The 12523-nt window shown below is 48.6% G+C and overlaps 3 protein-coding genes across 6 annotated transcripts; all 3 read left to right on the forward strand.

Annotated features, from left to right (window-relative positions):
- Window positions 1–3188: 3188 nt before the first annotated feature.
- LOC134015558 (CMRF35-like molecule 5) lies at window positions 3189–5685 on the forward strand. Its single transcript, XM_062455102.1, has 4 exons — window positions 3189–3453; window positions 3760–3870; window positions 4044–4133; window positions 4332–5685. The coding sequence occupies exons 1-4, from the start codon at window positions 3189–3191 to the stop codon at window positions 4571–4573; spliced, it is 708 nt and encodes a 235-aa protein (XP_062311086.1). The 3' UTR covers window positions 4574–5685.
- Window positions 5686–5798: 113 nt separating this feature from the next.
- LOC134015559 (CMRF35-like molecule 5) lies at window positions 5799–8647 on the forward strand. Of its 4 annotated transcripts, none has more exons than XM_062455103.1 (5): window positions 5799–5946; window positions 6098–6436; window positions 6743–6853; window positions 7027–7116; window positions 7315–8643. In XM_062455103.1, exons 1-5 carry the CDS (start codon window positions 5907–5909, stop codon window positions 7554–7556), a joined length of 822 nt encoding a protein of 273 aa, XP_062311087.1. In that variant the 5' UTR covers window positions 5799–5906; the 3' UTR covers window positions 7557–8643. The 4 variants fall into 4 exon arrangements, with proteins under 4 accessions (XP_062311087.1, XP_062311088.1, XP_062311090.1 ...); XM_062455105.1 differs by lacking the exon at window positions 5799–5946 and having other exon boundaries at window positions 6106–6217; window positions 6352–6436; window positions 7315–8644; XM_062455104.1 differs by lacking the exon at window positions 7027–7116 and having other exon boundaries at window positions 7315–8647.
- Window positions 8648–8793: 146 nt separating this feature from the next.
- On the forward strand, window positions 8794–12171 carry LOC134015561 (uncharacterized). Its single transcript, XM_062455107.1, has 5 exons — window positions 8794–8926; window positions 9039–9374; window positions 9698–9889; window positions 10530–10684; window positions 11633–12171. Exons 1-5 carry the CDS (start codon window positions 8887–8889, stop codon window positions 12029–12031), a joined length of 1122 nt encoding a protein of 373 aa, XP_062311091.1. The 5' UTR covers window positions 8794–8886; the 3' UTR covers window positions 12032–12171.
- The last annotated feature ends 352 nt before the right edge of the window (window positions 12172–12523 follow it).

Consider the following 12523-nt stretch of genomic DNA (forward strand, 5'->3'; position numbering starts at 1 on the left):
GAGAGACACACACAGTCACAGAGAGACACATACACATACACCCAAACACACAGTTACAGAGAGACACACACAGTCACAGAGAGACACACAACAAAACATTATCTTTCCAGTCCGGCGGGGAGGAACAGGACTGTAGTGAAGACCAAAGCCCCTCTCACCAGCCTGGGCCACCGGTGGACCCAGAATGCACTGCAGCTGACCCAGAATGCACTGCAGCTAACCCAGAATGCACTGCAGCTGACCCAGAATGCACTGCAGCTGACCCAGAATGCACTGCAGCTGACCCAGAATGCACTGCAGCTGGCTCCGCCCTTTATGACACCATCTATCAGGCTCTAGATCCTCAGGCACTGGACTCCAGCCTCCAGCTCTGAGCACAAAGTACAGATGTGTGTGCAGTGCCGGTCTTTGCTATAGGCTACATAGGCAGCCGCCTATGCCTACCAGCAGAGGGCGCCAACCGCTTCACATCATATGTCGGTGTTGTGGTTGGTGCCCTCTGCAGGCATTAAAAAGTGAGTGCACTACAGCCGGAGCATTAACAAGCACACACCCATTGGGGGGGGGGGGGGGCACCAGGGGTAAACCTTGCCTGGGGGGGGGGGGGGGGCACCAGGGGTAAACCTTGCCTGGGGGGGGGGGGGGGGGGCACCAGGGGTAAACCTTGCCTGGGGGGGGGGGGGGGGCACCAGGGGTAAACCTTGCCTGGGGGGGGGGGGGGGGGCACCAGGGGTAAACCTTGCCTGGGGGGGGGGGGGGGGGGCACCAGGGGTAAACCTTGCCTGGGGGGGGGGGGGGGCACCAGGGGTAAACCTTGCCTGGGGGGGGGGCACCAGGGGTAAACCTTGCCTGGGGGGGGGGGGGGGGGGCACCAGGGGTAAACCTTGCCTGGGGGGGGGGGGGGCACCAGGGGTAAACCTTGCCTGGGGGGGGGGGGCACCAGGGGTAAACCTTGCCTGGGGGGGGGGGGGGGGGCACCAGGGGTAAACCTTGCCTGGGGGGGGGGGGGGGGGCACCAGGGGTAAACCTTGCCTGGGGGGGGGGGGGGGGGGGCACCAGGGGTAAACCTTGCCTGGGGGGGGGGGGGGGGGGCACCAGGGGTAAACCTTGCCTGGGGGGGGGGGGGGGGCACCAGGGGTAAACCTTGCCTGGGGGGGGGGGGGCACCAGGGGTAAACCTTGCCTGGGGGGGGGGGGGGGGCACCAGGGGTAAACCTTGCCTGGGGGGGGGGGGGGGGCACCAGGGGTAAACCTTGCCTGGGGGGGGGGGGGGGGGCACCAGGGGTAAACCTTGCCTGGGGGGGGGGGGGGGGCACCAGGGGTAAACCTTGCCTGGGGGGGGGGGGGGGGGGCACCAGGGGTAAACCTTGCCTGGGGGGGGGGGGGGCACCAGGGGTAAACCTTGCCTGGGGGGGGGGGGGGGGCACCAGGGGTAAACCTTGCCTGGGGGGGGGGGGGGGGGCACCAGGGGTAAACCTTGCCTGGGGGGGGGGGGGGGGCACCAGGGGTAAACCTTGCCTGGGGGGGGGGGGGGGCACCAGGGGTAAACCTTGCCTGGGGGGGGGGGGGGGGGCACCAGGGGTAAACCTTGCCTGGGGGGGGGGGGGGGGGGCACCAGGGGTAAACCTTGCCTGGGGGGGGGGGGGGGGCACCAAATATGCTGGGACCGGCACTGTGTGTGTTGGTCTCTGTGACTTCTTGTGTGTGTGTGTCTCTGTGATTGTCTGCATATGTCTGTGATGTGTGTGTGTGAATATGCAGTGTATGTGTGTGTCTCTGTTACTGTGTTTGTGTGTGTGTCAATGTAGGAGTGTGTGACAATGTGTCTGTGTGTGAGAGTGTGTGTGTGTGTGTGTGTGTGAGGAAGATAAAGCGAAGAGAGAAAAACACTCTTTTTATGAAACCTTCTCTGTGGCAAAATTCAATAAAACACAAAAGCTTTCAAAATGTCCTCTTCTGTGTTCAATATATCGGTCACTTCAGGATCCGTGACTTCTGGTGGGATTGTTTCTTCAACACGATCAGTACATCATCATCATCATCTTCATCACAGGAAGACAGAAGGCAGAGGAGGAGGACAGTGGTTGTAGGAGGAGCCTTAACTGGATCATAACCACATGGAGAGAGATAGACAGAGATGGAGAGGTAAAGAGAGAGACCACTGCACCTTTTTCTTTCCTTTCCAAATAATTAGATAAGGAAAGTTTTGAGTGAGGAACTGAAGGATTACATTTGCAGTGACCTCTTCAATCGACCCTTCTATTACTCACTCCAAAAAGAATCCAGAATATATATATATACAGATAGAGAGAGAGAGAGAGAGAGAGAGAGAGAGAGAGAGAGAGAGAGAGAGAGAGAGAGAGAGAGAGAGAGGGAGGGAGAGAGAGGGAGAGAAATAGAGAGAATGGGGGAGATTGAGGAGAGATATAGAGGGGGCGAGGGAGGGAGATCAAATGCTTGGTAGACTGTTGATCAGACATGTGCTTGTGTGTCAGTAGTAAAGAGAGTTGACCCTGCAGTTGTCACACGTATCTAACCACACACAGACAGCTTTGTCCCTGGTGGTGCACATTTACGGAAGTTGCTATCTAGCATCTCTGCTGTACACTTTACTGACATCATCATCATCATCATCAGACTGACTGACAGAAAACACGGCCAATGAGGAGAAAGATTTCAGTTGTTGTAGGAGGGTCCTGAGCTGTGATGGAGGGAGGAAGAGTGAGAGGGAGGGAGGAGGGTGGAAGGTGTATTAAAGAGAGAGCACTGAGGAACCAGAACTTGAGTACTGATCATTTATAGAACATGAACTCAGAACACCAGCTGGACAGACTGCTTGTTGTTGAGAGGGTTTAGCTGACAGTAACTATAGCAACTACTGACTAGTGGGTTGGAGTAACTAACTAGTCAGGATGAAAACCCTCCTGGTTGTGTCCTGCTGTCTGCTCTCTGGTGAGTCCTGTCTGTCTGTCTGCCTGTCTATCTCTGTCTGCGTGCTTGTCTGTCTGTCTGTCTGTCTGTCTTGTCTTGATGCAGGTTTTCTGTACTGAGTGTTTGAGATGACAGCTGTGTGTGTGTGTGTGTGTGTGTGTGTGTGTGTGTGTGTGATTGACAGCTGTGTGTGTGGAGGTGTCAGCAGTGATCCAGGTGTCTAGGGAGGAAGGAGGAGAGGTTGTGATCAGGTGCACTATGGACAATGCACGGCTGTCCATCACGGATAATGATAAGTACTTCTGTAAGGGTGAATGTTTCTACAACAGTGACATTCTAGTGCAAACTGAGGGGGATGATCACTATGTACAGAAAGGAAGATATGAGATCGATGACCGTAGAGATGGTACCTTCACTGTGACCATCTCTCGACTGCAGAACTCAGACTCAGGGAGGTACCAGTGTGGAGTGAGTAGAACCGGACCAGATGTAATCCAGGAGGTGAATCTGACAGTGAGGAAGGGTGAGTTCACCTCCACTTCCTCACTCATGTACACCTCAGTGTTGAGACATTGAATGTGTCGTTATTTCAGCCCTGCTCACTTCCTGTAACAGAGAAAGTCAGACAACGTCTATATATTGTTCTCTGATACGTTTCTGAAATGAAAGTTATCAGCACTCTAAAATTATATTTTCAATGTTAATGTTGTTGGGACTGTGTCCAGAGTGAATGTAGCCAAATATGTATTGCATTGATTGGGAAACACAAAAGAAAGAATTAAGAAAATGTCACTTTTTGACCACTACCACCCTTCTCTCCATCACACAGCTACACCTAGACCCTCCACTGTGAAGCCCAGACCTGTGACACCGTCATCTAACCTTCCTACAACATCTCCTGAACTCTCTGCAACGTCTCTGACCACTAAGGACCTGACAGGTGATGACATTTGCTGTTCTGGTGCAGCCTCACTCCTACCCCACATCCACCCCTCTCCTACTTGACTGCTGTCTCACCCCTGTGTGTGTGTGTGTCTTGTGTGCATCCGGTGTGTGTGCGTGTGCATGCATGTGTGTGTGTGTCTGGTGTGTGTGTGTGTCCTGGTGGTCCAGTGCTCCTGTCTGTGTGTGTGTCAGGGCTGCTCCTGTTGGGAATGATCCTGCTGTTTAACTACCTCTGGAGGAGACACAATATATCACCCGGTATGTATGTGTGTGTGTGTGTGTTTGTGTGTGTGTCTGTCTATCTATCTTTGACGACAATTAAGTACATGCCTCTCTCTGTTACTTTCTCCATCTCTGACTCTCTTCTCTCTCCCTCTGTCTCTATCTCTCTATGCCTCTATTCATCTCTCTCCTTCTGTTTTTCTCTCTCTCATTCCATCTCTCTCTCAATCTCAGATCCATATCTCACCATGACCCCAACCCCAGACCCCATCTACCAACACCTCAACCCTGTCACCATGGATACAGACCCCATCTACCAACACCTCAACCCTGTCAAGATGGATACAGACCCCACCTACCAACACCTCAACCCTGTCAGCATGGATACAGACCCCATTTACCAACACCTCAACCCTGTCACCATGGATACAGACCCCACCTACCAACACCTCAACCCTATCACCAAGGACACCTGAGCCACAGTGTCTGTAACCCAGAACCCAGCCCTAACCCCCCCACCTTCAGAGTGTGTTGCTGAGTAACCTGATGCTCACAGTCTGGTGATAATATGGAGAAACATCATGTTATCAAATATCTGCTGTACTTTTTCACCAGGCATGTAAATAAAACCTGAATATCTGATAACGTGGCGTGTCACAGAGTCAGTTTCAGGACAGGAAAGTTAAGCCTCCTGCTGCGTCATGTCAGCCACACACATACACACACCACACACAGATACACACACACACATACACACACCACACACAGATACACACACACACATACACACCACACACAGATACAAGCACATACATACACACACCACACACAGATACACACACACATACCACACACAGATACACACACACATACACACACCACACACAGATACACACACACACATACACACACCACACACAGATACACACACACACATACACACACCACACATATACACACACACACCACACACATACAGTATGTGACACACAAACACACACAATCACATTCTAACGTTGGCATCCCAGCGGATGAACAGTGTTCTTGTAACAAAACTCTAAAACACAAATGCTTTACAACTGGCCTCTTCTGGGTTCTATGTAAAAGGAACTATTGAACTATTTGTATGTTGGATTAAAGTAATTAATGCTCTTATGTTTCTTCCCATTGGCACTTATTTGCTTTTCACAATGTATGTTTCATGTTTTGGCTACCCGCAATGTTTTTGGGGTTATCTCGTTGTTTATGATCATTGACCTATGCACTTTTGTAAAGCTCTCTCTTGGAAGTCGCTTTGGATAAAAGCGTCAGCTAAATGAATACATGTAAATGTAATGTAAATTAAATCTATGCTTGGTAGACTGTTGATCAGACATGTGCTTGTGTCAGTAGTAAAGAGAGTTGACCCTGCTGTTGTCACACGTAGCTAACCACACACAGATAGCTCTGTTCTCTGGTGGTGCACATTTACGGAAGTTGCTATCTAGCATCTCTGCTGTACACTTTACTGACATCATCATCGTCAGACTGACTGACTGACTGACTGAGAACACGGCCAATGAGGAGAAAGATTTCAGTTGTTGTAGGAGGGTCCTGAGCTGTGATGGAGGGAGGGAGAGCGAGAGGGAGGGAGGAGGGTGGAAGGTGTATTAAAGAGAGAGCACTGAGGAACCAGAACTTGAGTACTGATCATTTATAGAACTTGAACTCAGAACACCAGCTGGAGCGACTGCTTGTTGTTGAGAGGGTTTAGCTGACAGTAACTATAGCAACTACTGACTAGTGGGTTGGAGTAACTAACTAGTCAGGATGAAAACCCTCCTGGTTGTGTCCTGCTGTCTGCTCTCTGGTGAGTCCTGTCTGTCTGTCTGCCTGTCTATCTCTGTCTGCGTGCTTGTCTGTCTGTCTGTCTGTCTTGTCTTGATGCAGGTTTTCTGTACTGAGTGTTTGAGATGACAGCTGTGTGTGTGTGTGTGTGTGTGTGTGTGTGTGATTGACAGCTGTGTGTGTGGAGGTGTCAGCAGTGATCCAGGTGTCTAGGGAGGAAGGAGGAGAGGTTGTGATCAGGTGCACTATGGACAATGCACGGCTGTCCATCACGGATAATGATAAGTACTTCTGTAAGGGTAAATGTTTCTACAACAGTGACATTCTAGTGCAAACTGAGGGGGATGATCACTATGTACAGAAAGGAAGATATGAGATCGATGACCGTAGAGATGGTACCTTCACTGTGACCATCTCTCGACTGCAGAACTCAGACTCAGGGAGGTACCAGTGTGGAGTGAGTAGAACCGGACCAGATGTAATCCAGGAGGTGAATCTGACAGTGAGGAAGGGTGAGTTCACCTCCACTTCCTCACTCATGTAGACCTCAGTGTTGAGACATTGAATGTGTCGTTATTTCAGCCCTGCTCACTTCCTGTAACAGAGAAAGTCAGACAACGTCTATATATTGTTCTCTGATACGTTTCTGAAATGAAAGTTATCAGCACTCTAAAATTATATTTTCAATGTTAATGTTGTTGGGACTGTGTCCAGAGTGAATGTAGCCAAATATGTATTGCATTGATTGGGAAACACAAAAGAAAGAATTAAGAAAATGTCACTTTTTGACCACTACCACCCTTCTCTCCATCACACAGCTACACCTAGACCCTCCACTGTGAAGCCCAGACCTGTGACACCGTCATCTAACCTTCCTACAACATCTCCTGAACTCTCTGCAACGTCTCTGACCACTAAGGACCTGACAGGTGATGACATTTGCTGTTCTGGTGCAGCCTCACTCCTACCCCACATCCACCCCTCTCCTACTTGACTGCTGTCTCACCCCTGTGTGTGTGTGTGTCTTGTGTGCATCCGGTGTGTGTGCGTGTGCATGCATGTGTGTGTGTGTCTGGTGTGTGTGTGTGTCCTGGTGGTCCAGTGCTCCTGTCTGTGTGTGTGTCAGGGCTGCTCCTGTTGGGAATGATCCTGCTGTTTAACTACCTCTGGAGGAGACACAATATATCACCCGGTATGTATGTGTGTGTGTGTGTGTTTGTGTGTGTGTCTGTCTATCTATCTTTGACGACAATTAAGTACATGCCTCTCTCTGTTACTTTCTCCATCTCTGACTCTCTTCTCTCTCCCTCTGTCTCTATCTCTCTATGCCTCTATTCATCTCTCTCCTTCTGTTTTTCTCTCTCTCATTCCATCTCTCTCTCAATCTCAGATCCATATCTCACCATGACCCCAACCCCAGACCCCATCTACCAACACCTCAACCCTGTCACCATGGATACAGACCCCATCTACCAACACCTCAACCCTGTCAAGATGGATACAGACCCCACCTACCAACACCTCAACCCTGTCAGCATGGATACAGACCCCATTTACCAACACCTCAACCCTGTCACCATGGATACAGACCCCACCTACCAACACCTCAACCCTATCACCAAGGACACCTGAGCCACAGTGTCTGTAACCCAGAACCCAGCCCTAACCCCCCCACCTTCAGAGTGTGTTGCTGAGTAACCTGATGCTCACAGTCTGGTGATAATATGGAGAAACATCATGTTATCAAATATCTGCTGTACTTTTTCACCAGGCATGTAAATAAAACCTGAATATCTGATAACGTGGCGTGTCACAGAGTCAGTTTCAGGACAGGAAAGTTAAGCCTCCTGCTGCGTCATGTCAGCCACACACATACACACACCACACACAGATACACACACACACATACACACACCACACACAGATACACACACACACATACACACCACACACAGATACAAGCACATACATACACACACCACACACAGATACACACACACATACCACACACAGATACACACACACATACACACACCACACACAGATACACACACACACATACACACACAGATACACACACACACATACACACACCACACATATACACACACACACCACACACATACAGTATGTGACACACAAACACACACAATCACATTCTAACGTTGGCATCCCAGCGGATGAACAGTGTTCTTGTAACAAAACTCTAAAACACAAATGCTTTACAACTGGCCTCTTCTGGGTTCTATGTAAAAGGAACTATTGAACTATTTGTATGTTGGATTAAAGTAATTAATGCTCTTATGTTTCTTCCCATTGGCACTTATTTGCTTTTCACAATGTATGCTTCATGTTTTGGCTACCCGCAATGTTTTTGGGGTTATCTCGTTGTTTATGATCATTGACCTATGCACTTTTGTAAAGCTCTCTCTTGGAAGTCGCTTTGGATAAAAGCGTCAGCTAAATGAATACATGTAAATGTAATGTAAATTAAATCTATGCTTGGTAGACTGTTGATCAGACATGTGCTTGTGTCAGTAGTAAAGAGAGTTGACCCTGCTGTTGTCACACGTAGCTAACCACACACAGACAGCTCTGTTCTCTGGTGGTGCACATTTACGGAAGTTGCTATCTAGCATCTCTGCTGTACACTTTACTGACATCATCATCGTCAGACTGACTGACTGACTGACTGACAGAGAACACGGCCAATGAGGAGAAAGATTTCAGTTGTTGTAGGAGGGTCCTGAGCTGTGATGGAGGGAGGGAGAGCGAGAGGGAGGGAGGAGGGTGGAAGGTGTATTAAAGAGAGAGCACTGAGGAACCAGAACTTGAGTACTGATCATTTATAGAACTTGAACTCAGAACACCAGCTGGAGCGACTGCTTGTTGTTGAGAGGGTTTAGCTGACAGTAACTATAGCAACTACTGACTAGTGGGTTGGAGTAACTAACTAGTCAGGATGAAAACCCTCCTGGTTGTGTCCTGCTGTCTGCTCTCTGGTGAGTCCTGTCTGTCTGTCTGTCTAGTCAATATCTTGTCTTGATGCAGGTTTTCTGTACTGAGTGTTTGAGATGACAGGTTTCTGTGTGTGTGTGTGTGTGTGATTGACAGTTGTGTGTGTGGAGGTGTCAGCAGTGATCCAGGTGTCTAGGGAGGAAGGAGAGGTTGTGATCAGGTGCACTATGGACAATGCATGGCTGTCCATCACGGATAATGATAAGTACTTCTGTAAGGGTGAATGTTCCTACGACAGTGACATTCTAGTGCAAACTGAGGGGGGTGAGAACTATGTACAGAAAGGAAGATATGAGATCGATGACCGTAGAGATGGTACCTTCACTGTGACCATCTCTCGACTGCAGAACTCAGACTCAGGGAGGTACCAGTGTGGAGTGAGTAGAACCGGACCAGATGTACTCCAGGAGGTGAATCTGACAGTGAGGAAGGGTGAGTTCACCTCCACCTCCTCACTCATGTAGACCTCAGTGTTGAGATATTGAATGTGTCATTATTTCAGCCCTGCTCACTTCCTGTAACAGAGGAAGTCAGACAACATTTATATATTGTTCTCTGATACGTTTCTGAAATCATATTTTTATTGTTAATGTGGTGATTGTGTCCGTAGTGCTTTATTGGCATTGGAACATAAAGTATAACCATTTAAATTATCTTTATTAAAATATGTATTGCATCGATTGTGAAAAACAAAGGAAAGAAATATGTCCAAAAGTCACTTTTTGACCTCTACCACCCTTCTCTCCATCACACAGCTACACCTAGACCCTCCACTGTGAAGCCCAGACCTGTAACACCGTCATCTAACCTTCCTACACCGTCATCTAACCTTCGTACAACATCGTCTAACCTTCCTACAACGTCCTCTAACCTCCTTGAAACATCTCCTAACCTCCTTATAACGTCTCTGATCACTAACGACCTGGAAAATACATCATCTGAATGGGGTAAAAATCTGCTTTACTGTGTTTGCCTCTCTATTGAGTTGGTTAGAGTGATTAGCTGGTTAGCTAGCTTGAGCAGCGGCTAGCTCACTCGCTACTTTATACCTCCACAGAACACCGTCGTAACGATATTCTTTATTACACACATGGAATCCAAAGACGTTACAAATAACCGTATAACTTAAGTTATGTATGTAAACGAAACACAAACTGCCTGCGATGACACTGCGTCATCGCATCCAGTCGGTACCGCACCAAGACCAAACTTTCTTAAAGCAACAGTATACATTTACAAATGAAGCACAAATATCTATTTAAAATAGGCCAATCCAATGCATATTGAAACACTAACCGCAAGGTAGTAATGGTAATAATCCCTCTATAAAACGTATTTACATTTACAATCGATACAATTAATTTATTGTATTGTAAATTGTAATGTTGCCATATCATGATAACATAACTTATGAATAGGCTTATAGAGGTGGATTCAAACAGTAGTTCCTCGGTTTATGTAGGTGGAGTGAAATAGTTCATATTTTGGTCTCTCTCTCTCTCTCTCTCTCTCTCTCTCTCTCTCTCTCTCTCTCTCTCTCTCTCTCTCTCTCTCTCTCTCTCTCTCTCTCTCTCTCTCTCTCGTAAGGTATGTTGGTGGTGTATGCCGGTGTGGGCCTGGTCGTCACGATGACTGTGTTGGCCCTGGCCCTGCTGGTGTTCTACAGGAAGTGGAGAGCAGGAAACAGGAAGTCACCAGAGCTCTCTGACTGCCTGGCCCTCGACAACCATGCTGCAGGACAGGTGAGAGGGTTCCAACCCTGCACTAGGACCTAGCTCTACACATCAACACACACACACAGTGCACATGTAAATACACACCTCCACACTGTACAGCCTCTCAGCTGTCCTCACCCCCACAGCAAAGCGCTGGATGTAGCACAGATCTAGCTGAGCAGGATGAGTGTAAGCAAGATGGTGCTTATGGAAGTGTGAGGTGAGACGTCGGCCATCTTGCTCACAGCTAGCAGTCAGATCAGCTGTCCAGGGTACATTGGAGGGGGTGGTTCACAGCTAGCAGTCAGATCAGCTGTCCAGGGTACATTGGAGGGGGTGGTTCACAGCTAGCAGTCAGATCAGCTGTCCAGGGTACATTGGAGGGGGTGGTTCACAGCTAGCAGTCAGATCAGCTGTCCAGGGTACATTGGAGGGGGTGGTTCACAGCTAGCAGTCAGATCAGCTGTCCAGGGTACATTGGAGGGGGTGGTTCACAGCTAGCAGTCAGATCAGCTGTCCAGGGTACATTGGAGGGGGTGGTTCACAGCTAGCAGTCAGATCAGCTGTCCAGGGTACATTGGAGGGGGTGGTTCACAGCTAGCAGTCAGATCAGCTGTCCAGGGTACATTGGAGGGGGTGGTTCACAGCTAGCAGTCAGATCAGCTGTCCAGGGTACATTGGAGAGGGTGGTTCACAGCTAGCAGTCAGATCAGCTGTCCAGGGTACATTGGAGGGGGTGGTTCTGGGTCCTAGACTAGACAGGGTTCGTCTGGGATGAAAGTTTGGGGTGGAGCTCCCTCTAGTGGTCAGACCTGCTACAACACGTCACAGCTGGGATGGATCTGTTATCATGTTGATCATAGTAATAATAAGATGTATAATCATAAGAAAAATAATCAGAATAATGCTGTCATAATGATGTATAACAATAACAACAGATGAATACCTTCTAAACACTATTATTGTTGTCTCCAGGGTGACTGTCTCCAGGGTGACTGTGTGTACGATGAGATCAGAGAGGAGGACAGACAGGCAGACTCTCTCCCTGCTGGTGCCTCTAGTGTCGCCTCTCCCTCAGCGAGGCCTGCTAGCTGCTCTGCTAGCTGCTCTGCTAGCTGCTCTGCTAACTGCTCTGCTAGCTGCTCTGCTAGCATCCTCAATGACTTGTATGAAAGCGTTAGCTTCCCTAAAGAACCAAGCTACTCAGCAAACGGAACTCCAGAAGATCTGGTGTATTCTATGGCCCAGCGACCCGAAGATGCTGCAGAACCTGCAAGATTCTCCACTCCTGACCAGAGCCAAGATTCTCCAGAGGAAGATCTCGTCTACTCCATGGCCCAGTTACGTGAAGACCTGCAGCCCTCCTCGGGGTAGGGTGACTGAGACACACCAGAGACTCTCTCACAACGTTACAACACCACAGAACAGTTTGAAGTGCAGTTGGTCTGACCATGTCCTGGACTCTGCAGCTGGAGAACCTGGTGCAGAGGTCACTTCACATAAACAACCTCACATTTAAAAAGTATGTGGCACGTTGTAGACAAACAAATCTAATATTATTCAAGATAAACTCTTATCGACATGGTCTGTATTTATGGTTGGGTGTTAATAAATAAATGTGTGTGTTGGTTGCTCAGAGTCAGTTTCAGCTTCAGACACTGTGGTTGTCACACAGACATGAAGTGTGAGATTGCTGTCTGGCTTCTGTTCTCGAAACACTTTACTGATAAAATCATGGAATTTAGGGGATAAAGGGGAGAGAGCTGTCTTCGTTTGCTCACGGGACAAAAAAACAACTGCCTTTTCATTAGTCATTTATTTCCAAAAAAACCCATTTAGTTTACAATCTACAAATTAATACAAACA

This window comes from Osmerus eperlanus, unplaced genomic scaffold, assembly GCF_963692335.1.
Source record: "Osmerus eperlanus unplaced genomic scaffold, fOsmEpe2.1 SCAFFOLD_768, whole genome shotgun sequence".
NCBI classification, from domain to species: domain Eukaryota; kingdom Metazoa; phylum Chordata; class Actinopteri; order Osmeriformes; family Osmeridae; genus Osmerus; species Osmerus eperlanus.

What these genes read in the sequence shown, in the direction of transcription:
- LOC134015558 (XM_062455102.1), top strand. Translation starts at nt 3,189, where the DNA reads ATGGACAATGCACGGCTGTCCATCACGGATAATGATAAGTACTTCTGT. An exon ending in GACCACTAAGGACCTGACAG is followed by an intron (nt 3,871 to 4,043) that starts GTGATGACATTT and finishes CTGGTGGTCCAG; the next exon opens with TGCTCCTGTCTGTGTGTGTG. An exon ending in GAGACACAATATATCACCCG is followed by an intron (nt 4,134 to 4,331) that starts GTATGTATGTGT and finishes TCTCAATCTCAG; the next exon opens with ATCCATATCTCACCATGACC.
- LOC134015559 (XM_062455103.1), top strand. Translation starts at nt 5,907, where the DNA reads ATGAAAACCCTCCTGGTTGTGTCCTGCTGTCTGCTCTCTG. An exon ending in GTCCTGCTGTCTGCTCTCTG is followed by an intron (nt 5,947 to 6,097) that starts GTGAGTCCTGTC and finishes TGTGATTGACAG; the next exon opens with CTGTGTGTGTGGAGGTGTCA. An exon ending in GAGACACAATATATCACCCG is followed by an intron (nt 7,117 to 7,314) that starts GTATGTATGTGT and finishes TCTCAATCTCAG; the next exon opens with ATCCATATCTCACCATGACC.
- LOC134015561 (XM_062455107.1), top strand. Translation starts at nt 8,887, where the DNA reads ATGAAAACCCTCCTGGTTGTGTCCTGCTGTCTGCTCTCTG. An exon ending in AAATACATCATCTGAATGGG is followed by an intron (nt 9,890 to 10,529) that starts GTAAAAATCTGC and finishes CTCTCTCGTAAG; the next exon opens with GTATGTTGGTGGTGTATGCC. An exon ending in ACAACCATGCTGCAGGACAG is followed by an intron (nt 10,685 to 11,632) that starts GTGAGAGGGTTC and finishes TGTTGTCTCCAG; the next exon opens with GGTGACTGTCTCCAGGGTGA.